The 23689-nt window shown below is 33.2% G+C and overlaps 3 protein-coding genes across 3 annotated transcripts; all 3 read right to left on the minus strand.

The window, feature by feature from the left end:
* Positions 1 to 1951: 1951 nt before the first annotated feature.
* Positions 1952 to 2922, minus strand: LOC117927868 (21 kDa protein-like). The gene has a single exon (XM_034847569.1). The coding sequence runs from the start codon at positions 2897 to 2899 to the stop codon at positions 2294 to 2296; it is 606 nt and encodes a 201-aa protein (XP_034703460.1). The 5' UTR covers positions 2900 to 2922; the 3' UTR covers positions 1952 to 2293.
* A 2914-nt stretch (positions 2923 to 5836) lies between these two features.
* LOC117932641 (21 kDa protein-like) lies at positions 5837 to 7469 on the minus strand. Its single transcript, XM_034853922.1, has one exon. The coding sequence runs from the start codon at positions 6728 to 6730 to the stop codon at positions 6131 to 6133; it is 600 nt and encodes a 199-aa protein (XP_034709813.1). The 5' UTR covers positions 6731 to 7469; the 3' UTR covers positions 5837 to 6130.
* A 1092-nt stretch (positions 7470 to 8561) lies between these two features.
* LOC117932632 lies at positions 8562 to 12946 on the minus strand. Its single transcript, XM_034853913.1, has 8 exons — positions 12753 to 12946; positions 12513 to 12659; positions 12326 to 12423; positions 10882 to 10954; positions 10741 to 10801; positions 10564 to 10649; positions 10381 to 10470; positions 8562 to 8926 (listed from the first exon to the last, which is right to left on the minus strand). The coding sequence occupies exons 1-8, from the start codon at positions 12861 to 12863 to the stop codon at positions 8864 to 8866; spliced, it is 729 nt and encodes a 242-aa protein (XP_034709804.1). The 5' UTR covers positions 12864 to 12946; the 3' UTR covers positions 8562 to 8863.
* Positions 12947 to 23689: the final 10743 nt, after the last annotated feature.

The following is a 23689-nucleotide window of genomic DNA, read 5'->3' on the forward strand; positions in this document are numbered from 1 at the left end:
CGATTTATTGTGTGTAGCCCATTTATTTATTTGTTTGTTTTTTTATAGCTCATTAGTAGGTGTAGCTTGAGCCTTCAAATCAAAATTATGACAAATTTGGAATTATTTTTTCTACTACAATAATTTAAAAATTATTTTTTAAAATTGTTTATGATGCCAACGAATCAAAACGTGCCAATGCCACAGTGTACCTTCGTTTCAATGGGTCCCAAGCAAACCACAGTCCTGAAGTTTTGCGGAAAAAACAATACATTACATATATCATTTGACTTCCACTTTTTTAAAGGTCAATATTAATGAATTAGTGGAGCCATTTCAGTGGTTGTCCATGGAAGCTGCGTTGGGAGATGACAACCAAACTAAATGATTACTGTGCCATTGGTTCTCTCTGGGCTGGTGGTTAATGAGTGCAATCTGAATTAAAATATAATTAATTCAATCTAATCGAAACCTCTAATCTAAGATACTAAATTTAAACCTAATACACTCTATTTTTTTAGAATTGGGTTAAGCTCAAATTAATCAAATTAGATTCAGGTTAATTGGATAGTATGATTCAAAATTTACAACATTTTTGAAAACTTTTTTTATGGCTTTATACCAAAATTTAAGTAGTAAATAAGTTGATATTTAAAAATAATAATAAATGTCAAAATAAATTTTATATATATCAAGTTAGATTCAAATTATTAGAACTAAGACAAGTTAGTCAAATTGATAACTAACCCAAATATAATTCAAATTAAAAATCAAACAATCCTAACTTAATCTAACTTGACTTTTAACCCAAAGTACCCAATCCAAGCACAATCTGAATTAAAAAATAATCAATTCTAATCTCATGTAAGACATTCAATCCAAACTTAACTCAATCTCATTCTCTAAATTCAAATTGAATTCAAATTACTTAAGTTGGATTTGGGTTTATTAGATTGACTGAATTGCATAATTCAAAATTTATTTACAAACTTTTTAAAAAATAAAATTATATATTTATATGAAAATTTAAGATAACAACAAAACAAGTAAAAATAAATTTATATTTATTTCTAAAATAATGAAAAAAAAACATATGATATAATATAATTTAATAAGTTTTTTAAAAAAAATTAAAAAGAAAATAAATATTATTATATGGGATAATATATATTATAAAAATAATAAAAACATTAAGTTTAGGTGAGGTTTGAATTATTTGAATTGTGGTCCGAATCCAACACAAATTGAGATTACATCGAAAAAACATGACTCAAATTCAACTCAAGTATTAAAAATGATTACCCAAATTTACCCAAATATCATATTAGGTTCAGATCAAGTCAACTCAATCTGTCTAATTGTACTCTGAAATAGAATATTGTTTTAAGTCCAACTTAAATTGAGTTTATATATATATATATATATATATTATAAAAATATTATATTAGATAAAGATTAAGATTGCTACAACATTGTCCTCAGTCAAACCTCAATCCAATCAAAATATTAAAAATGATTGTTAAAGTTAATCCAAAGATTAGGTTAGATTCTAATTGCATCAAATCTAACACGTCCAAGTTGTGCCCCTGACGAGGATGAGTGGGCGTGGCCCGTGGGAAGTGATTTGCAGAAATTGAGGTGTGATGGGACAAGAGAAATGGACTAGCAGGTGGATTTCCTGGCCTTACGAGGGTTGGACCAACAAAAGACATGAACTCAGAATGGCTGCCCTGGCCCAAGTTGGCCTGAAATTAAAACCCAAGAGAAATTTCGTGACATGAAATGAGCTGGGGTTGACCTATAAATTGATGATTATTTTTCTTTTCTTTTCTTTGTTTGTTTACCTTGAAGTATAAAATTTAGTTATATAGTATACCTTTTTATGAAAGTGATGCTACATTTTTTTCAATGAAAGAGGCGGTGGATTGGGTTTTGGTATACACATGAAAAAAATCCTCTAAAATAGTTTAAATTACATCACACAACAAACTATGCTCTGCTTTACTAATTAATATCAATATGGTACAAACATTTGATACTCGCAAGTGTTTCAAGGCTACACAATTCACTAACCCAAGCTCTAGAACAAGCTTACTAGTTACAGACCCACAAACTGCTGACATCTAAATCTTATCCATCCTGGTGCATAATCCCATGTTTTCTTCGATTTGCCCTTTTTTACAAAATTATTACTATTTTCACAGTGAATCTGCTGAGGTATTTTTCACTCCCCTGTTCTAAAAACTTAGCTATCAGCTAGCACTCAAGGAAATTTTAATGGAAAAGGTTGAGTCCCAAACCGAGAGGTCAAACGTCATGGTGATGTAGGGGTGTGGGTGGAGGCATACTTGTTGACAAGAGCCAGGGCATTGCTAGTCAAACGTGCAACCTTGTTGATGTGTCTCTGTACAGTTTTTTTGAGGTTCCCATTCATGGCTCTCCCAGCAAACCCATCCGTGCAGGTTTCCTCATCTGTTAAGGCTGCACTCACCCATGTCTGAATATTACTCATTCGAAACTCAAAATCGGGCCCTCCAGCATGACCCATCTCCTCTATGGACTTGTGAAGCTCATCAACTGAGTCTGCCACCTCCTCGACACAGTCTATCATGGCACTAGCCTCTCTGGGTTTCAAGCCATGGGTTTTTGACAGCTGTTTCATCGATACCAACGTTGATCTAGCTGAAGAACTGGCCACGGAGAGGGCAGTGGTGGCTAGCCGTTTGGGGCTGGTTTGGATTTTGTTGGCATAAATTGAAAGGGAGTCGTAGCAGAGATGAGGATATGTTGTGGCAAGGCATGATGTTTTTATGTAGTCCGTGTTGGTGTGTGCAGCTGAAGATGAGCTCATGCACGCAGAGAATTGAAAAAAGAGAATGAAGAAAGCTGTAAGTGGTGGGCTAAGAGATGAACCTTCCATTTCCACCTCTCCTGTGTGATGATGAATGTGAGGAACATGGAAGTGCTTGCAATTTATAGAAAAATCCGAAAGTTTGTGGTTCCCACAAAAAACGGAAGCTGACATATGAAGGGCAGATTTTAAGGATGAAGCAGATCCTCTTAGGTAAGGAGCCACGTTAAAGGCTTATCTCATAGAAAGTAAAAAAAATAAAAATAAAATTCCAAAGAGCCAAATGGGTCGGTTCCAAGTTACTTCAAAGCTCTAGTAGTTTTCCAACTTTTCCTTTTCCCTACTGTTGCCAACATGGCTTATTTTTGCCGCAATCCGGCCTTGCGCTTTCATATTGGCAGAGCTATTTTGGATAACTAAGCAAGAGTTCACTTACATCTGTACTCCACCCTGCCTCTAAGGAAAGAACCAGGTTTCAAGGGGGGAGTGAATGATTGTACTCCGATGTCTTCCAAATCTGGTTGGTTTTCTATTTTAACTTTCCATGGCCTTGTTATAACAGTTGTGGTAACTTAGCTGTGTAACAACCAACAATTATTCCAATTCAATCTGGCGAGGGCCCAAAGCCATTTTCATGGGCACAGATGTCTAAACTGAGTCCAAAAAAAGAGAGAGACAAGATAGAGCGAACCCAATTCCCAAAATGAAGGTTAACATGTGACACTGGTCCAATGCCATTGCCTGGGATATCATATATCAACATCTGATTCATACTTGTAATTGAATCATTGGCAGAGAAATCGTGCACGTAACTAAATGCCATGCCGATAAAACTTTGGCCATGACCCTCCTCTTATTTGAATATTCCAGAATTCTAAATCAGGCGTATCCAAGGTCGAAATATATCTAAATTAATAGGAGCAACTTGTGTGCATTAAAGACGAGGAAAGCTCAACTTACCAAACATCTGGATCCCACCATCCATACCCGTTAACATGAATTAAAAAGCTTTGTATGTAACGCACTATTTGAAGATGCTCACTGCCAGCCATTAATTAGGCTGCTCTAATGAGTCCGTGCAATGTACCTTGGTTGTGGGCATGGGGGTATGGGTTTTTCTAAATCAATGTCCCATCTCCCATCTCATTGGAGAAGAAAAATTCATCCTCTTTGACCGTAAGAGGTCGCTGTTGCAGATCATGCATGGTTTCAAAGTCTACAGATTTTCAATAGTAAGCCTGCCTGAGGTGGTGGGATCAGAATTAAACTGACAGCGGCCCGATGCCTCGCCCATGCTTGACCCACTTTAAGAACAGTCTGCTGTTAAAAGATAAAAACCTCGTCGCTATTGGCAGATTGAAACCAACATTTTCAAACGTTCAAACCAATTGGAACAAATTAATAACATACAAAAAAGTAAAAACCATTACACACCTGTGTTTCTTTTTTTCTTTTTCAAATAGGGGAAAAGGTCTTTCTAATTACATCAATTGTTTCGACGGATGGCAAATGTTGGGCTGGAATATTGCGGCCACAGCCCAATTTTAGCAATGAGACAGAGGCCTGGCGATCGGCTAGTGGTTGAAGAACATGACAGGAGTATGCAGGTGAGCCTCGTTCCTCCTCTGTCAAAGATGCGTCACTCTACCTCACTGCCTCCATTCATTGCAGTGGCGAATTCCATTTCTGGGCCCACAGAGTCCGGCATTTGGTTGCAGAAGGTGTGCCACTTGCTCCATGCGCCATCCACTTTTCCACTGTCTTCTCTTGTGCCCAGAGCAGTTGAGCTGCATGTGGTGACACGTACTTCTGTGGGTCTCGCGACGTCCTTATCCACTCAATTTCTGTACCATTCTCCATTTCATATTCCCAATCCTTCCACAAAAGCATTATATTCGTCACGTATACAACAACTTACACTCTTTTTTGCACTCGAAAATCCAAATTATTTCAAGCGAAATCATATTATGCGCAAGTAAGAGCAGTTTCTCCTTACAATTAATGGTATTGTCTGTTTTCTCGTCCGTTTTCATATCATTTTTGAATGAATTTGAAAAATCCAATAATCGAATTGTTTGGTCATTCAAAAATTAAAAATGTCACCGGAGCACCGTACTGTGACCCCTCCCTCGGAAAAGAAGAATAATGAAACGGAAAGCATCCAGCTATGTGGGTTTGTGGGTGTGTAATCGACCATGATTGATTTGCTTTTCTGCAGTAAAGATTGACCCTTTAAATTTATTAAAAATATAAAAGTAAGGAAAATGCTAGACTGTTAAAAAGATATTTATTGAAGTTATCTTCATCCTCAAATCCATGAATAATGATACAAACAATAGGATTAAGACGCCAAATAATGGGATCTCGAATCTAAAACAATGAAAAGCATCTGGATATGAAGGAATGGGACTTTGATAACGAACATTCTATTTTTTCATATGTACGCATGACTCTGAAAATAAAGGAGAATAAAATGAGATTATATCATGAAAAACTTGAAAATGACACTTTGCCTTTTGCTTTCTCAAAGGCCCGTAGATTGCGGGCAGGATTGTCTCGTGCCCCCTCACACCTAGCCCTAAGGTTGGTATTTATCTTTTAAATGACTGAAATGCCCATTTTCAGAATATTCTAGAAAACGCCATCAAAGGCTAGTTTCGTCCATCAAATTATCCCGCATAAAAAATCTAAAATAAATAAAATAAAATACCACACCCCATACCGCCCACGGCCCACTCAAGAACCCCACCAACCAAGTACGGTTCTGCTTTATCGTGCCCCAAAAAAAGAGATAAAACCAAAGCATTCGGTTGAAGAATTAGACATTGGAAGAGGCGGTTGAGCACAGTGCCCTGCACTGAATTATTGAATGCTAACATACATATATTAATTCTACCATAGTGCAAAGAGGAGTCACGATCATCAACTTTAAGATAGTTCCTTTAAATTCAAGTTTAGAGCAGTAATTGCATGCACTTAAGAATGGGTTTTCTCACCAAACTTGTCTTCATATGGATATAATATTATATGATACCGAGAGGAATTTGGCCTAACAGTGGGGTGAACCCATCATTTTCTCACAAACAAAACCACCTCATTTTATACAAGAAGAACAGAGCCAGTTACAAGCCTTGATTGAGAGAGATCGTGTATTAGTACACACCCACACACAAGCTAGCAAGCACAGAATCTCCAACGCTAAATCTAAACCGGCTTCATGGTACAAACCTTAGGCATAACATGTAGTATTCACACATAAAAGCAGCAAGCTGACTCCTCTCTCAAGTCTCAACACCAAATCTAATGCCTTGGTTTCGCAGCGAAGCGATTGATCAATGCAAGGGCATTGCTAGTGACTTGTGCCACGTCGATGACCTTGCGCCTAACGGCAGTCTTCACATTTCCCTCCATGACGCGCCCCGCAAAGCCGTCGAGGCAAGTGTTTTCGTCGGTGAGGGCGGCGCTGACCCAGGTCTGGACATTGCTCATATGCCACATGAAGTCCTGGCTCACTGCTTTCCCAGTGCGGCCAAGCTCCTGGACCGAATGGCTTAACCTGTCTACAGTATCAGCCATGTTCTCTATGCAGTCTTTCACTGCTTCGTGCTCTCTAGGCTTGAGTCCCCTAACCTTAGTCAGCTTGGAGGCAAACACGGTGGCGGATCTAGCCCTGGATAGGCTCACTGACAAAGCAGTTAGAGCCAACTGTCGGTCACTCTGTCGAATTGTGCTGGCATAGCCTGAAAGGCACTGAAAACATAGCACAGGATACCGAGTGACCCTGCATGAGGCCTTAATGAAGCTTGTGGCAGCAGAGTTTCTGGCAGCCGCAGAGTCCACCGTGCCAACCATGTGAAGAATAGAGCAGACAAGTAGCAGGGAAAGGCCAAGCTTTGCCATGATTTGGAAGGATAGAGATGGGCTGGATAAGGATGGAGAGAAAAAGAGCTTGGAATCTCTATATAAGGGAGTCTAAAGGAAGTCATTTATCTTCCTTCAAGGTTAAATTAAAGGATGTCACGTGCCTTAGTTCTCCTGCTTTCTATCTTTTAGTTTCTCTTTGCAGCTATTGAAATATTTTATCTTTATGCTCTCTATTTCGTGCAAACACTTGTAAGCTTTCAAAATTTCTTCTCTCTACATTTTCTCAGCCACTGAACAGAATAATACCTTTCTTAGTGATAAACACATGCCCAACCCCTTTAACCACAATGTGCTCCCTAGCAGCTTAACAAGAAGAATTTTTTATTGGGTCTGGCACAAAAACATAATTAATGCGAAATTTGCCAACCAAGCCTATCAAAAATATATGGAAATTGAGGTGTTGCGTCAAGCAATTACCAATCCTTACGAGTCTAATAAAATATTTTCTTTCAAGCAAGTTGCAATTAGAATGTAGATTGAGAAAGTTGGACAAACCACTTGCCCTGTTAATGAACTAAAGTTTTCATGCAAACATAACCAATCGATCAGTCATAGACAAGATGGAGGCGAACAAGGCGAGATTTTCATGATGTTGGGAGATCTAGGGAGTGTGAGTTCAATAAAAAGAGCCATCGCATTGTGTGCATTGATATCTCAATCACTTGCCAAGGCTTTCTAGATAGTTCTAAGCTTCAATACAAAAACAAAAGTTAATATATTCTATTGTCATTGACGTTCATGAAGAAGCCATCTGCAGATCCCAGTCAGATAAGCAATATACTATTACAATTAGCAAACAGTAATGCAATTTGACGGGTTTTTTATTTAGTCTTGTGTGGTTTCCGAGGTCAATGGGTTTCCTAGTGCAAGATGCTAAAGAACAATATCTATGTGTAGGTGTGTGTGTGAGAGAGTGAGAGAGAGAGAAAATATAGCAAATATAAAAATGAAAACTACTTGTAATCAAATCTCCAAAACTTAAAATAAAGCCCACCTTCCCTGGGTAATCACTGGGATGGTGCATCCGACTAGAGGAATGGACTGGGCCCACCTATATTAGACTTGATGAACCATTAGTACCAAAACCATACCTCACAAGGGCAGACAGGACTGGTCCACACCTCTTTAGATAGACAAGCCGGTGTTCATATGTTACCGTAGATTGGGGTTTTATTTGTCTTCTAAGCCAAGACTGCTATCAGCCATGATTATATGTACAGTTTCCACACCTAACAAAGTTAACAGTTCCTTGGATTCGGCCTTTCCTAGAGATATAAATTGGGCCGGGCTAGGATCAGACCTAGAGGAGAATGGTCACGCCTCGCTGCGCCCAGCCTTGGAATTTCTTTGGTTGGACTATGGCTGGCCCTAGAAGGGTTGTATTTCCTAAGCTCAATCTTCCTATTTTCCGAGAGACCTGCTAAGACAGCTCATTATGGCCAACAGGCGAAGTCAACTTGAGAGGATAAAAGATCATTACAAAATATCATATTGCTTTGAATTCAAATAACTACAGCTTCTCTAGTGTCTTTTAAGTGCATTTCATGTCCAGTGTGCATGTGACAGATATTCGGAGAACGAAAAATTGAAAAGTCAAAGATGAGATAAAGAAAAGCTCCACACACTTGATTTAACAAATCCACTATTAAATTGTCCTCAGTCTCAGGATGACTTGAACCTCTCTGATCATTGATCTTCTAGTATAGATTGTCTATGGGGAAATGACAGAAAATGTCATGCATCAAAGCATCCTGGCACCTTCTTGGCTTTTTCTAAAATTTTCTTCAATCCCAAGGGATTTCAAAGATACGTGAAAGGAATCTTCGTATAAATTTCAAGGAGTATTCAAAAGGCTCATAAAGATAAGCTGTCATAGCTCTAAGGTCATACAGTAATCAACAAAAGCTCCAGCAAAATATAATTTGTAATAGAACCATTACAGTTTTCTTACATTTTATTTAAATGAGAATCTGTTCTCTTTCAATTTTTTTAATATATTAAAGAAACAGGATCTATACTGATGCAGAATAATTGATTATCACTGGAATTGATCTAATCAAGAACCCACTATAAGGACTGAAAGGTTACTTAATATTTATCACCAGAGCACTAAACTGTTATGTACTTGAGAACAGCTGCACGAAGCTTTTCCATGAATGCTACGGCTTGTTTCTGCATATTACACATCACATTAATTTAGCTTTAGGAACTTCCTTTGATCTGAATGCAGTTTATGAGATAATAAGACTAGGAAATGATGGGATAGGTTCTTCTTGTTTTAATTGGTTGAGGATTAGCGATAAACTAAACACAATAAGAAGCTAATTTGCCCTGAGATTGGTCAACATGTTTCAGGAAACAAATGTCATTAGTATAGAATAAACAACAATAAATCATAAATGATCAGAAGGCCACCATGTGTTTTGTACAAAAAGATGAATATGAAGAGTGATTGTACATTTTTTGCCCAGTATGAAGCAAATCTAGAACCGAAGCTTATAGTTTTAGGACCTGTTTGGAGTGATTCTGGTAAAAGTGTTTACAACTTGTGCCTTTTCTGCCAGTAGCATTTCTATTTAAAACACTTTTATGGAGAATTAGTTAGTGTTTGGATATAAACCAAAAATGTATTTTCAATAATGGATATATAACAAAAAAAAAGGTGTTTTTTGGAAGAAGCACCTATCAAATGCTAATTCAAAAATCACTTCAAGTGATTCTCTAGATTTTTAGAAGTGATTTTAAAAAATTGGCAAATACATATTTTTGTAAGGAAAGGGCTTTCAAGCATTAGGAATAGCTTCTGACCCTCCAAGAATCACTTCCCATCCAGACTCTTACAGTGTTAGCTAGAGGCATCCAAGAGGGCAATCTAATTATTTGACCAGCATAGCAAGCCAACCTCAAACTACCGACAATCCTAGTATAGAACATTGGTAATGTGTTAGTGACACTTGAAGGCGAAGACAATGAAATTCCAAAGGATCATGAGATAGTGAACACCATTGAGCAGAAGGCATAGTTTACAAAGGATAATGAGAAGTGGACTACATAAGTCTGGTAAAATTCAAAAAGTGGGCATACCAAGGTCGAGAACTTAGCCTTGATGAATTAAGTTTCAAGATAACAACTAGAATAAGGTAGCCAAAAGGTTTTCAAAAAGCCTAAATTAGCAAGACAATATTGTGATTCTCTCTCTCCTTCTCTCTCCAAACCCCAAACCCCTTTCATCCATGCACATTTATACATATATAATAAAGAATACAATTAGAAGTTTATTTGGATTTGGTCATAAATTAGCAATAGACTAGAAAGATTCATTTAGGTTTTCTTGGTTCTGATCCTAGGGGCATTAAAAATAATCTTAATGCGATTAGGAGTTGATATGCCCACAATTGATAGGATGTTTCCTAGTTAGAATAATTATTAAATTTTATAAATAGCTTTTCAGCCCAAAAAGTGATTGCTCTAAATAGGAGCTATTTCACAGTGTGTGATGCATCATTTTCATTTTTTGGTCAGTGTGGTGGTGACAATATGGAGCGCTTTTATTCTTTCAACAATGAAAAAAACATGAAAAAATCGAGTTTGACAAGATAAAAGAAGATTTTATTGACAGTTCTCACCTGCTCACTACTTTGTGCACTTGCTATGTTTTCATCAAGAAGTGCCAATAAGGATCTATTGAGTTCATTTTTCTCAACCATCTCCAACAACTAAATGAAAAAAATAAAAACTATCTCAGTTGTAAAATATAGTATATCAAGAGAATCTTTAGAGGCCAGAGGAGTAAGAAGGGTAGCACATACTGTTGCTTTTACATCCTTGGAAGTCAAAATTTTGGTTAGGCTTTCCTTTGCTGTTATTAAGTCAGCTTGCATTTTATCATAAGCTTCTGTAACAATAATAGGGGGCAAAGGAATTATGGTTTTATACTAAACAGGCAAAAATACGGATCCTTCACCACCAAAGTTGTGTTAACTGACCAGTTCCTTCAAGCAGAGCCTTCTGCAGTGCTTCCAGCTCTATCAATCTGTCTTCCATCTCCTACATCACCAGTGGCATATTGTGGTTCCATTCAATTATCTGATAGGAATTGAATTCAAATATATAGTTTCAAGAGGAACCTCAGTTTTTGACACAGAAAATCGAAGTTGTCCCAGTTCAGATTGCAACTGTGAGAAAAAATCCTTGTCCAACCTGCAAATTTCTATACATTACCACCGCATTGTTGGGGGCAAAACCGAGGTGTGGAATGATAACATTTCATATTCTGCAGCAAAGTGTATGGAAATGCTACAAAGTGAACACAGACATGCTTACAGTTATCTTATTCAAAAGTGAAGGATGTACAGACTCACATAAGTTCTACCAATAGTTCACTCCCTCATTTTAGATACTAATGAATAAAGAGATTATATCCTTTCTGAACCATCAAAGTTTTTTTCAGTATAATTTTTATTTCAAAACAAGAGTGAAGAGGGAGAGTGGGGCTTGAATAACATCCCTATTCTGGTGGATTCAGATCCTCGGAATAATAGCATCATTTGCCATGACCTTTTTGCAATCACAACATCATAGCAGCAGTGGTGACATAGAGAACTAATAAGAAGTGACCATTCTGGTCAATTTTCCAAATATTCATGAAACAAAGGGAGAGGAAACTTTATGGAACTTACATCCAGCAGCTAGGTTCCAACTTTAGAATTGATAATAGCAGGTAATAGGTATTAAGATCTTCAATGTTGTATTATGTTGCATGAAAAACAAAAAACTAGAAGAGTATTTCATTAGCAAGGATTATTAAGAACCCATAAAAATTTTCTACAAAAAATGAAAATTTATGGAAATTTGCACATTTTTAAGTGCAATTCAGTTGCTTATGCTGTTCCATGTGTGTTATCCAATCCCAGAGGGCTCAATCCACCAATGCCAAGAATACATAGAACCCACATAACTTTTCTGGATGGCAACTGCCGGGCCAGGAAAACCAAGAGATGATTCTTTCTTTTTTTTTCTTTTCTTTTCTTTTTTCTTTTCAAATAACATAGTCATACCGGCTTTTCACTGTCTTACAGCATGATTCTAATATGATAATATTAAAAGCACACAAGCTCATTCTTTAGTCACTAGAACCCAATGATGATGATAGATTCGCAATCACTGTTAATTCAATTACAGGAAGTAAGGCTTCAAATCTTTGGTTTTGTCACTATGTGATACTGGTTTATCCTTATCTGTGAACAGTACATGAGATTCAAGCAGTTCAAGGGCACATGAAGTTGGGCCGGATTACTAGTGTTAGTACAACGACACAACTTGTGATGATTTGATCGACTTCCTAAGAGTTCCTACATGCCAATAGGGATGCAAAACTAGCTATTTATATGAGGGTCTCAACAACACTTCTTAACAATGGCATCAAACACCACGCCAAAAAGCTACAAAGAGTAAATGAAGCTAAAAATACATAATACTATAATATAAGCAGAGCACAAAAATTCTAATCTGCTGATGGAAGCAAAATCACAAACAGGTAATATGCAATTATGAAACTCATAGAAAACCAACCTATGTCGCATCCTTGCAATCTCAAACTCAAACTCTTGTGCTTCAGTATCAAGAAAGTACTCAATCAACTCCTCTGGGGTATCCGGAATAACCCGAGACTGATGCAAAAATAAAAATAAAAGTAAAAAAAAAAAAAATCAGATACCAAAGCATGGACGTATTTAACAGAAGACCCGTTTATTCTCACCTGCCTTAGAGCTTGGCGCCGCTCTTTTTCCTCAAGAACATGGCGCTGGAAGGCCTCTCGAGCGTCCGCGTCCTTCTCGAGCCGTCGCTTGAACTCCAGGCGGGCGATATGCCCCGTATTCGGCGACCCAAACAGACCTTCTGGGTCCTTCAATTGCACAAAAATTTCGAAGAAAATACAGACTTAGCGCTGAATTGTTTAGAATTGTAGGTAATTTTCCAAGGTGAGTTAGAGAAGTACCCATCCAACGCAAGAGATTTTGGTCCTCAAACGCCTCGGTGCCGATTTGGTACGGAATATTGTGATTGTGTTAAAGCCGATGGCGGCGCTAGAAATGCCGAGAGCGGCCATTGATGGCCGTTTCGAGCTTTCTAGAAGTCTGGTGCAGCTGTGGTGCTGTGGAAACGGTGGCTCGTTGTGGATAGTGCCTTCTTGGCGGGAATGAGACCATTGGATCTAATGTGGCCCGGCCCCATTTCTGTAGCACCACTGGATTTGGATGAGATTGGATTAGCGCGGGGCCCACTTCATCCGTTTAGGCCCAGACATGCAGACCTGACCCAACTCCTTGGCCCGATAGGGATAAGATTGAAACAAGACGTTAAAGATAGAAAGATCGGGACTTCAGGGAGACGGATCAAAGGATTGCTTTAGGAAGAGAAATAAAAAATATAAAAAAAATATTCACTATACAAAGAGTATAAATAAGTGGAAAAAGTGTGTTTTTATGTAGTCATGCGAAAAAAATCACAAAATAATTTTTTTTTAAAATAATTCAAATTTTATGTACTTATTAATCAAAGGTTACTATCTAAAATAATTAAAAATAATATTTGTATCATTAAAAAATAGTATCACAATAGTCAAAGGTATTAAGATTTGGACTCACATATTTAACAATAATTCATGACTAAGTTATTCACTTCTTTCTATTTGTTTTCTGTTCATTCAAGAGTATGAACCACTTATGTGTAGAGTTCAAATGTCATCACAAGCCTTAGATAATGGGTCTAAGACTCGTGAGGCCCAATAGCCCAATGGGTATGGTCCCTGAGGCAGAGGGTATAAAAGGTCAAGAGTCTATTCATTTTATAATATCGCATTTTTTAATAGAACAGAACTCTAATCTCTCTCGCTTCCCATTGTTAGAGAGAATCTAGTGACGGTGGTTCCCCTCCTCGATCTTAGAAGATCCATCCATCTTCAACCAAAATTTAAAAATGGATTTGGGTATGTTTCATGTGAATAAATGCATATTCTAAATGAATTGATAAATATATCCTGCATATGTTTTGGTGATAATGGAGATCAAATATATATAACAAAAGGTACTATAAAAAATTACATAAAATACTAATTATTTTTAAATAGTCACTTAAAGTTTGTATTTTATAAATTTGAGTTCCTATTTTATGATATATTTTTTTTCATATGAGTGCATCAAAGCACATTTTTCCCTAATGAGTAAAAATTTTATTTTAGGAATAATGAGTTTTCATATACCTATATAAAAAAAAACCACAAAATAGGAACTCAATTTTATAAAATACAAACTTTAAACAATTCTCTAAAAATGATTAACATTATATGTATTTTTTTTTTTATCAAATGTACTACTTTTTAATATTTAGGTATTATATTTTAATGATATAAGTATTATCTTTAATTGATGAGTGCATGATAAATATTTCATCTAGAGGATATGAAACTCGAATTATTTTTAAAAGGTTTTTATTTTATAATTATTTTTATATAAGTGCATAAAACATACTCTTTTTATTGAAGCTATTATTATATTATTTTCATTTTCTTATTTTTAGAAAGAGAGAACATTTTTCACTTCAACAATAAATCGGTATGTAGAAATTAAAATTAAAACAAATAAAATAAAAATACAGACCGAGACTTGGGATACCCAACATCAGTGTTTGAAGCATGTCGCTTTTTCACGTCCATTAATTCTTGGAAAGCGACAATTGATATCAAAAAAGGTTGAGTGTTTAATGGTGACAAGGCCACATGAGACATTAACGTACACATCGAACATTGTGTCAATGCATGTGAACTAAAGATGTGGTCATTAATGTCCACGACAAATAGATTATTTTACAAGAAATTTCATTAGAAACTTTTACTGCCAAATTTGAAACTTCTCCCATATGTTTGTCATAAGCAATGTGCATCACTCTTTAATATGATTCTCTCTTTTCTTTGACACAATTTCAAGACAATTCCAAAATGGCACCCTTTCGTGTGGATCTAAGTTTTCTTTTCGGCTAAAATTGAGAAAGATTCAACATTGTACCATAAAGTTGGTTTTTTTATTTTTCTCTTTTTGATCTATTATAGGGGCATAAAAATGTTGTCATCTTGAAAAAAAATTCATGATCACCTTTCAATGTCTATGCTAAGGAAAGCATGACCTAATGATGAGAATATAAAGATAGATATACCATTCAAAACTTGTATTTTTTTATAAAAAAAAATCTACAATTACATGAAAAGAGAAATATTAAATTGTTTTTGTAAGTTTCAAGAATATTAAAAATAGAAAAAAAAAAATCCCTAAAAATGAGCTTGAGTAATCCAAAAAATAACCCATGGTGATCCTTCATATATCAACTCACGTATAAAAAAAAAAAAAATAGCATAGTTAGCTATTCTCTGAAAATGATTTAAAACCAATGATTCTAAAGAAGAACATTTATGGATTATACTTATATAATACAAAATTATGTATGTATGTATGTACAATCCTTGTAATTGAAACAAAAGTTGAACTTATTCGAGTCACCTCTTTTCTTGTCGACAATCACATTAGAGACCTACAAGAAGTATTCAAAATTCAATCTCCAACAATTTCAAATTAGGTTAAACCCAACAAAATGTAATTAGAGTGTAATTAGTGAAAATTTCCTTGGTCACTTGGTAATTAAAAGTGGGATAGTGATCACTCTAGAATAAATCAAGGCTCTTAGCTCTATGAAGCTGCCTACCACTCTAAAGGAGGTATGAAAATTAGTTCGATGGAAGGTTATCTTCACACATCGAAAACAACAGAAAACTATGAGATAAGGTCAAATTAAAGGAGTAGCTAGCCAAGCCACCAATCCTTTTAGCTCCTCGAGAAGACGAAACACTGTACATTTATTTGTTTGTCTTATTGGCAGTGATTAATGGTACTACTCTTTGGAATTGAAAGTAAAGTAGAAAACTCATATGCCACATGGGCAAAGCATTTGCTAGAGCAAAAACACAATACAGCTCATTAGAATAGTTTGCCATAGCTCTTCCAAAGGCAATTTAAAATTATGACCTTATTTCCAAGGTCACTTATTTATGATGTTAATGATCCAACCATTAAAATGAATTTTTAAGCAAACCTGATCCATTCAGAAAGTATGCCTTATCAATCTATTAAACTTAGTGAATTTAAAATCATTTACAGGTTTTATACCATATTCAAAGGATAAGTGCTTAGTGACTTCATCACCATTCATTGAAGGTATAGTTAAGAGTTAGCTCTAAAAGAAAAATTATTTTGCAACATTTATTATTATTAACAAGGTATGATTATTATTTACCTAGGATGTCTACTTATTTTAAGTATTACTATTATAAGTATTATACCCAATCAAGTTGCATTACGCATGGTTTGGGTTTACGAGTGATACAAGGAAGATGCAAACTATGGGTTCCATATTACTTGATTAGTAGTTCATGATGATTCATTAATTTCAACAATTCAACAAAATTCATGATATATCACCTTCCTAGTTCGAGGAATCACTATTCTTAACCATTAAAATTGGATTCTAAGAGGGATTTACTAGGGTATTTATAGATTGAATATGACCTATGAAGATGCATATTATATAAGCAACCAAAGGTATATATATATTTTTTCTCCAAGCCACTACGTTATATGTATTTTTAACCTTAAGCTGTTATATTGGTGTTTGAATTAATAATTATTTTGAGTTTATATGTGAGTGATACTAAAGTAATCATATATTCTAATTAAATTGAATAAATATTGATTCAACAATTGGTTATAAATATCTATAATAGTAAATACCATGACGTCTATGCATTGAGATAATTTATACCTCCTTAAGTAATCCAAAAACATTATGTGCCGATTTGGGATTCCACACACAATTGTCTTAGGCAATGGAACCGATTTCAAAAACATATTACATGGAAACAATCAAATTAAGATTTCACTAAATTTCTTCTTTATACATTAACTTCAAAATATAATGCTATCAATATTTATCAAATAAGATCTAATAATAATAATCTAACAAAGTCATTTACAAAAGTTTTATCTACTATAACATTCAAGAAGCTCATACACAGTATCAGAATGTGATGATTCAAGAAAATGTTAAACTAAGGTACTCAAGAAAACATAATCCTTTTTACATGAGGAATAACAAACTAACAAAGTTATTTCTATATTATACTTTTTTTCTCTTTATTTATATTTTATCCCACTAGGTCCTACTAATAAGGTTTTTGACTAGATAATCATAACGATTTAAGGGTTTAAAAGAATATAATATTTTTTTTCCTTTTACTAAGGTTTTTAATAGCGCGATTTCAACTAACATATTAATAAAATATGATAATCATCCAAGATATAATTTTTTATGAAAGTTATAAATAATTATACAGTTACTATGTTCATATTATCCTTAGATTGTAAACAAGGGATTTCAAATTTACCAAACAACCATTTTTCCCACTTTATTCTTAACTTCCCCCTTTTAATAATTGTGTTCATTAAAATAATAATAAAAAATTAGAAAAAGTGTATATTCCATTTAAAAGTCAAAAGTATGAATATATTTTATATTTATATTATTTTTAGAACTTATTAAAAAAGATAAACCTTAAACGACGACCTTATGACGACGACCTTATGAGTTATTTACGACCTTTGAAAATTCTCCCTTAACAAATTTCTTTCGATTCATAATCTTCCCATCAACAACCTTCTTTCTTTTTTAAACCATTCCTTCTTATTGACCAAAGGAGGGACGACCGTTCTCGTGGAATTTTGTGGCGGACCATGTTGCCTCCCATTGTGCTTTGTTTTGAAACTAAAACGCATAAGCATGCGACACTTGTTCACAGCCCCAAATGCTGCGTCAACGCCCCAGTGTGAACTGACACCGCGAGTCACAGCCTACGCAAGACCTCCACTCAATGCCCGTTGCCTTGAAAGTTCTCGCTTCCACACCTAAAAATGTGGGGTGCTACTTTTTCCCAACTTTCACACCTCTCTTGTGATTTTTGCCTTTAGAGTGTACTTTATTGTAATATCAAATGCTGCTTTTACATTTTTTTTAATCAAAATTAAGCAAAAACATACTCATTGGACTTGTCTAAGAAGACTGAGCTGCACTATTAAAATCGACAATGTGGAAATAATAACCTTTCCAGTTTGAACCCCTTTAAAACTTTGAGATTCTAGATGGCATCTGGTATGGAAATTAGACTCAAACTATTATAAAGTCATTTCTGCCGGCTTTTGTCTTTGCATATTCGGCCAAACACACGCTCCAATAACTTTTGGGCTCATACGGAAGACTTCCACTAATTAATTTAAATATCAGAATAATGTAAATAGGAAAGAGTATTGAGATCACCAAGTGATTGAGTGGCGTTCCGTTTATTAATTAAAATGAGAATGGAAGTGGTAAAGAATCAAAGATGATCAAATGGTGAACAATTTAGGTGGGAGGCTCCTTTCAGTGGCTGCCTTGTATTGTCGTGGCATGATTTCGTGCACGTGAACTCGCGGGTGGTGGGCTGATCCTGTTGCTTTATTGCTTCTCAGAAAACTTGAACCACTTTTTAATGAGCTAAAAACTGGCAACTTTTTATACAGAGGAGTTGTCCTCAGAGTTATTCTGGATGACTTCCCAGGTGACTTTTCCAGTCTCTAAGAGCAACTCACAAGAAACCAAGAAAACTCTGCCACTGCTAGCCTGGAACCCCACTGAAATTTTGGCTTAGGAAAATTTTAAGCCATTGGATGTCCAAGATTACATCTTGGCCATCTATTTTAAATTTGAAATAAAAATTCCACTTAACCGGTTAAGGGAAGAACCGCTTGTGACCTCCCACTGTCTCCTTTAATTTCTTCCTCCATTCTCAACCATTTTGGGTTTAAATAAAATAAATATAAGATAAATATTGAGATAAAAATAGAATTGGAAAAAAAATAAAAATAAAATTAATATAAAATTTGAAAACATATTTATTAACAAAAAAAAATCATCATATATCATAATTACATTATTTTATTTTTAACAAATTATTAAACATTTAAATTCAACATAAAAATGAGTATGGTAATATTTTAATATGAAATAAGTATTTTCATTAAAATTCAACATTTTGATAATCATATGTAAAAGCTTAGGTAATTAGATCATCCTAATTTTTCTCATACTCTCCAAATTTTACATTTTTTGAATTTAAGGTTTTTAAATTTAAATTACAATAAAATAAATTACTAATACTCTTTTGAGTTACTAATGATAGTATTTTTGAAAATAAATTTATAATTTCAAAAATTTTAAAACTAAAAATCAATATGAAAAATGTGATGAAAGTACCAAACATGTATTTATCATATTTTTTTTCGTACCATTCTCATTTTTTTCGTACCCTAAATCATTTTTATTTTTACTAATAATATTTTGAGTTATTATTGATAGAATTGTTATAAAAAAAATTAAAAAGATTTATAATTGGAAATGATGTAAATTATCCTAAAAAAATTAGAAAATTAAAACACCAAAAAATTAGAAAATATACGAAAAATGTGAGAAAATGCATGAAGATTATGAGGAATCCTATACCCTTCTTCATAATAATATTGTTTATTGATACTAATTAAGTTTAAAAATAATTATCCTTAAAAAAAATTTAAAAACTAAAAAATTTGAGTGAGTACGAAAAATGCGAGGAATGGTACAAAGAATGTGAGAAATCTTCATATTCTTTGGACTCTTGAAATTTTATAATTTTTTGATTTTTTTTCCAACTTGAAAATACAATAATATTATTTATTGATATTAATTAAGCTTATAAATAATGGAAATTATCTTTTAAAAAATAAAATTTTAAAACACTAAGTGATTGTAAAAGGTACGACAAATATGAGTCATCACATTCTTTGTACCATTCCTCATATTCTTTGTACCATGGAAATTTAACAATTTTTCATATTTTTTTCACTTGGAAATATAATAATATTGTTTATTGATATTAATTAAGTTTGCGAATAATGGAAATTAACCTCAAAAAATTTTAAAAATTAAAATACTAAAAAAAATGGAGAGAGTGCGAAGAATGTAAGCAAATGTACGAAGAATATGAGAAATCTTCATATTCTTCGTACCCTTGAAATTTTACAATTTTTTGATTTTTTTTTTCACTTGAAAATACAAATAATATTGTTTATTGATATTAATTAAGCTTAGAAATGATAGAAATTATCCTCACAAAAAATTAAAATTTTAAAACATTAAGTAATTGTAAAATGATACGAAGAATGTGAGTATGAGTACAAAGAATCTGATGAAGGATACGAAGAATTCATACTCTTGAAATTTTACAATTTTTTGAATTTTTTTTTTAAATTCCACTTGAAAATACAATAATATTGTTTATTGATACTAATTAAGCTTAAAAATTATGAAAATTTTCCTCAAAAAAATAAAAAATAAAAACATTAAAAACATTAAAACATTAAAAAATCTTCTTCCAATTTTAAGAATTTTTTTCTTGAAAATGTAATAATATTGGTTATTCATACTAACTACGCAAATGATGAAAAATATCCTCCAAAAACTTAAAAAAAATGATACACTAAAAAATTGGAGAGGGCTCAAATTATGCTTAAAATTAATTAAAATAATGCAATTTCTTTTTCAACTTCAATTGGCCATTGTATTGGTTTTCCTACTTTCAATATTTCTTCCAACAAAAATAATAAAATTTACAATAAAAATTAATAATACAATTTTCAAATACTAATTAACAATAGATACTTATTTTAAAATTTTTTAAATTTTTTTTTTTTTTAAATTCAACTTCAAATAGTTATGATATTCTTTAAAAAGACTAATTACACTTACATTTTTCCAGCCTTCTAATTTTTTTAATTTAAAATTTTTTTTGTCACTTCTTATAGCATCAATATTGCTTAGGCATACTAATCTTAGAAATGATGGAAGTTAGACACAAAAAAAAAAAAAAAAAAAAAAAAAAAAAAAAAAAAAAATTGAAATTAAAAACATAGAAAATTTTCCTCACATTTTTGTACCATTCCCACATTCTAGTACTCTCCAAAATTCTCAAAATTTTTATTTTAATAATTTATTTTTCATCTCACAAAGTTCTTACCATCTCTCATAAAGTTTGTATCATTTATCACAATGTTCGTACCCTATCTCACAAAGTTCATATCCCATTTCTTTCACAAAGTTCGTACCCCGTCTCATAAAGTTTGTATCATTTCTCACAAAATTCGTACAATATCTCACAAAGTTCGTACAATCTCTCACAAAATTTGTACCCCATCTCACAAAGTTCATATTTCTGTTTACAAAGTTTGTACATCTTCTCACAAAGTTCGTACTTCCTCTCACAATGTTCGTACCCTATCTCACAATGTTCGTACCCTATCTCACAAAGTCCATACTCTCTTTTACAAAGTTTGTACCATATCTCACATAGTTTGTACTCCATCTCACAAAGTTCATACTCTCTCTCACAAAGTTTGTATCACATCTCACAATGTTCGTACCTCATCTCACAATGTTCGAACCCTCTTTCACAAAGTTTGTACTCTCTTTCACAAAGTTTGTATCTCATCTCACAAAGTTCGTACTCTCTCTCACAAAGTTTGTATCACATCTTACAATGTTCGTACCATCTTTCACAAAGTTCGTACTCTTTTTCACAAAGTTTGTATCCCATCTCACAAAGTTCGTACTCTCTCTCACAAAGTTTGTATCACATTTCACAATGTTCGTATCCCATCTCACAATGTTCGTACCCCATCTCACAATGTTCATACACTCTCTCATAATGTTTATGCCCCCTTTCACATAGTTCGTCCCCCTTCTCACAATTTTCGTACCCCCTCTCACAATTTTCGTACCCTCTCTCATAATGTTTGTATATCATCTCACATTGTTCATACCCTTTCTCACATTGTTCATACCATATCTCATAATGTTCGTACCCCTTTCACAATGTTCGTACACTCTCTCATAATGTTTGCACCATTTTTTACATTATTCATACCCTATTTTCATATTGTTTGTCACTCTTCTCACATTGTTTATACCCTCTTTAACATGACATTTCCACCAACAAAAATTAAATTTAAATAACAAACAATCAAATTTTACCTTCAACACTTGTAATCAATTGGAGTCTTTCATATAATATCTTCTCAAGAGACAAAAATTCTTGTTTTTCTTTTTTAAGATATATAAAACTTAATCTTCAAAATTAATCTTCAAGTACACAAAATAATAACATAATAAATATTGATGTCGATTTCATAACAAATGATTACATGGTCTCAATTTGATTAATAATAACTCATAAAAAAATTCAAAAATCTAAATATTATAAATCATTACATATTTAAATGTCATTTAACACAACATTTATATTTGAATGAAAAAAAAAACATATATCAAATGTTACCTTTTAACACTTGTAATCACTTGACATCCTTCATATAATGTCTTCCTCAAGACATAAAACTTTATCTTCAAATTTAATCTATGAACATACAAAAAAATGATATGAAAATATTAATAACAATTTGATAACAAAAGATTAAATTATCTTAATTTGATTAATAATAAACTCATAAAAAATTCTAAAATTTAAATTTTATAAATCATTACATATTCATCATTTAACATAATATTTCTACATACGAAATTTATATTTAAATAAAAATATATCAAATATTACCTTTGATACTTGTAATCACTTGAAATTCTTATCTTTTTCATAAAATATAAATTTTAAATTTTCTCTTTTAAAAAGTTTCAAACTTGATTTTCAAATTTGATTTATCAAAACACATTTCACATATTTTATAATATGGTAATTGAAACTATTTAATTTTCATATGAAATTAGTATATTTTTGTATATATGAATAATGAAAGTATAAGAATAGTGGGTAGAATTTTTTTTAGATAGAGTTCGGGTACTTCATTAAATAATAAATTATATTTAATATTTAATAAAAAAAGTTGTAATATTTAGATATATATATATATATATGAAATGCATGTGATTATTTCTCATAAATAAGTTATTTATACCTATTTAATAAGTTTTTGTAATTTTTTAATGACATCTATTTTACTATTTTACATGTGCCATTTTATTATTGGAGTCTAACGTGGTAGGTAACCAAAATAAAGAGTCGGGTACCAGAGAACAACCCCTATATTTATGTGGCATTTCCTGCTGTCTTCGTGATGAATGTTAACATGTCTGACAAGGTTCCGTTCTCCATGATGAATGGTCTGGATGTGTTGATTAGAAATGTTTTTGTAGTGGTTACGGCTTTACAGGAAGATTTATTTATTCATGTTTGAAAGGTCTGTCTAGTCTTTTGAATCTTAGGACAGCTGTACGTATAGGTAGGAGATATGGGTGATGGTGATGTGCTTGTCACGCTCTCCGTCCGGAAACTGCGCAGGACTCGGTCTCTGTAATTCTACGGGATTTTCTCATATGATGAATTTGTACAAATTAACTGATTAGGAAAAAAATGGTGTAAATTAAAAAACTAATTTAAACACAATGTAATGTAAAAGATTTTAAATAATATTTAATTTTTATTTTTATTTATTCTAAATCAAATAAAAGAATTAATTTCTTATAGAAAAAAAAAATATCTTCATTCGACCTAATTTTATTTACAGTAGTTACTGCACGGAAAATGAATGCGGTTGTGTGGGTGTGAGCCTGAGAGGAAAAGGTAGGAGGTGACGTCAAGTAGGTTGTGGACGCTCCATGAGGTCGCGTGGGAATTTGGTTTGCTACATTGAACCAGAAGTCAAGAACCCATTATTTCTAAGGGTACTATATAAAGGGGAACAGGGTGAATAAAAC

This window comes from Vitis riparia, chromosome 2 (assembly GCF_004353265.1).
Source record: "Vitis riparia cultivar Riparia Gloire de Montpellier isolate 1030 chromosome 2, EGFV_Vit.rip_1.0, whole genome shotgun sequence".
Taxonomy (NCBI): Eukaryota; Viridiplantae; Streptophyta; class Magnoliopsida; order Vitales; family Vitaceae; genus Vitis; species Vitis riparia.

Excerpts from the sequence above, each read along its gene's own strand:
- LOC117927868 (XM_034847569.1), bottom strand. The coding sequence starts at position 2,899 with ATGGAAGGTTCATCTCTTAGCCCACCACTTACAGCTTTCTTCATTCTC.
- LOC117932641 (XM_034853922.1), bottom strand. The coding sequence starts at position 6,730 with ATGGCAAAGCTTGGCCTTTCCCTGCTACTTGTCTGCTCTATTCTTCAC.
- LOC117932632 (XM_034853913.1), bottom strand. The coding sequence starts at position 12,863 with ATGGCCGCTCTCGGCATTTCTAGCGCCGCCATCGGCTTTAACACAATC. Across the intron at positions 12,660-12,752 it reads AAATCTCTTGCGTTGGATGG|GACCCAGAAGGTCTGTTTGG; the intron begins GTACTTCTCTAA and ends GTGCAATTGAAG. Across the intron at positions 10,955-12,325 it reads ATTGCAAGGATGCGACATAG|GTTGGACAAGGATTTTTTCT; the intron begins GTTGGTTTTCTA and ends AGAAATTTGCAG.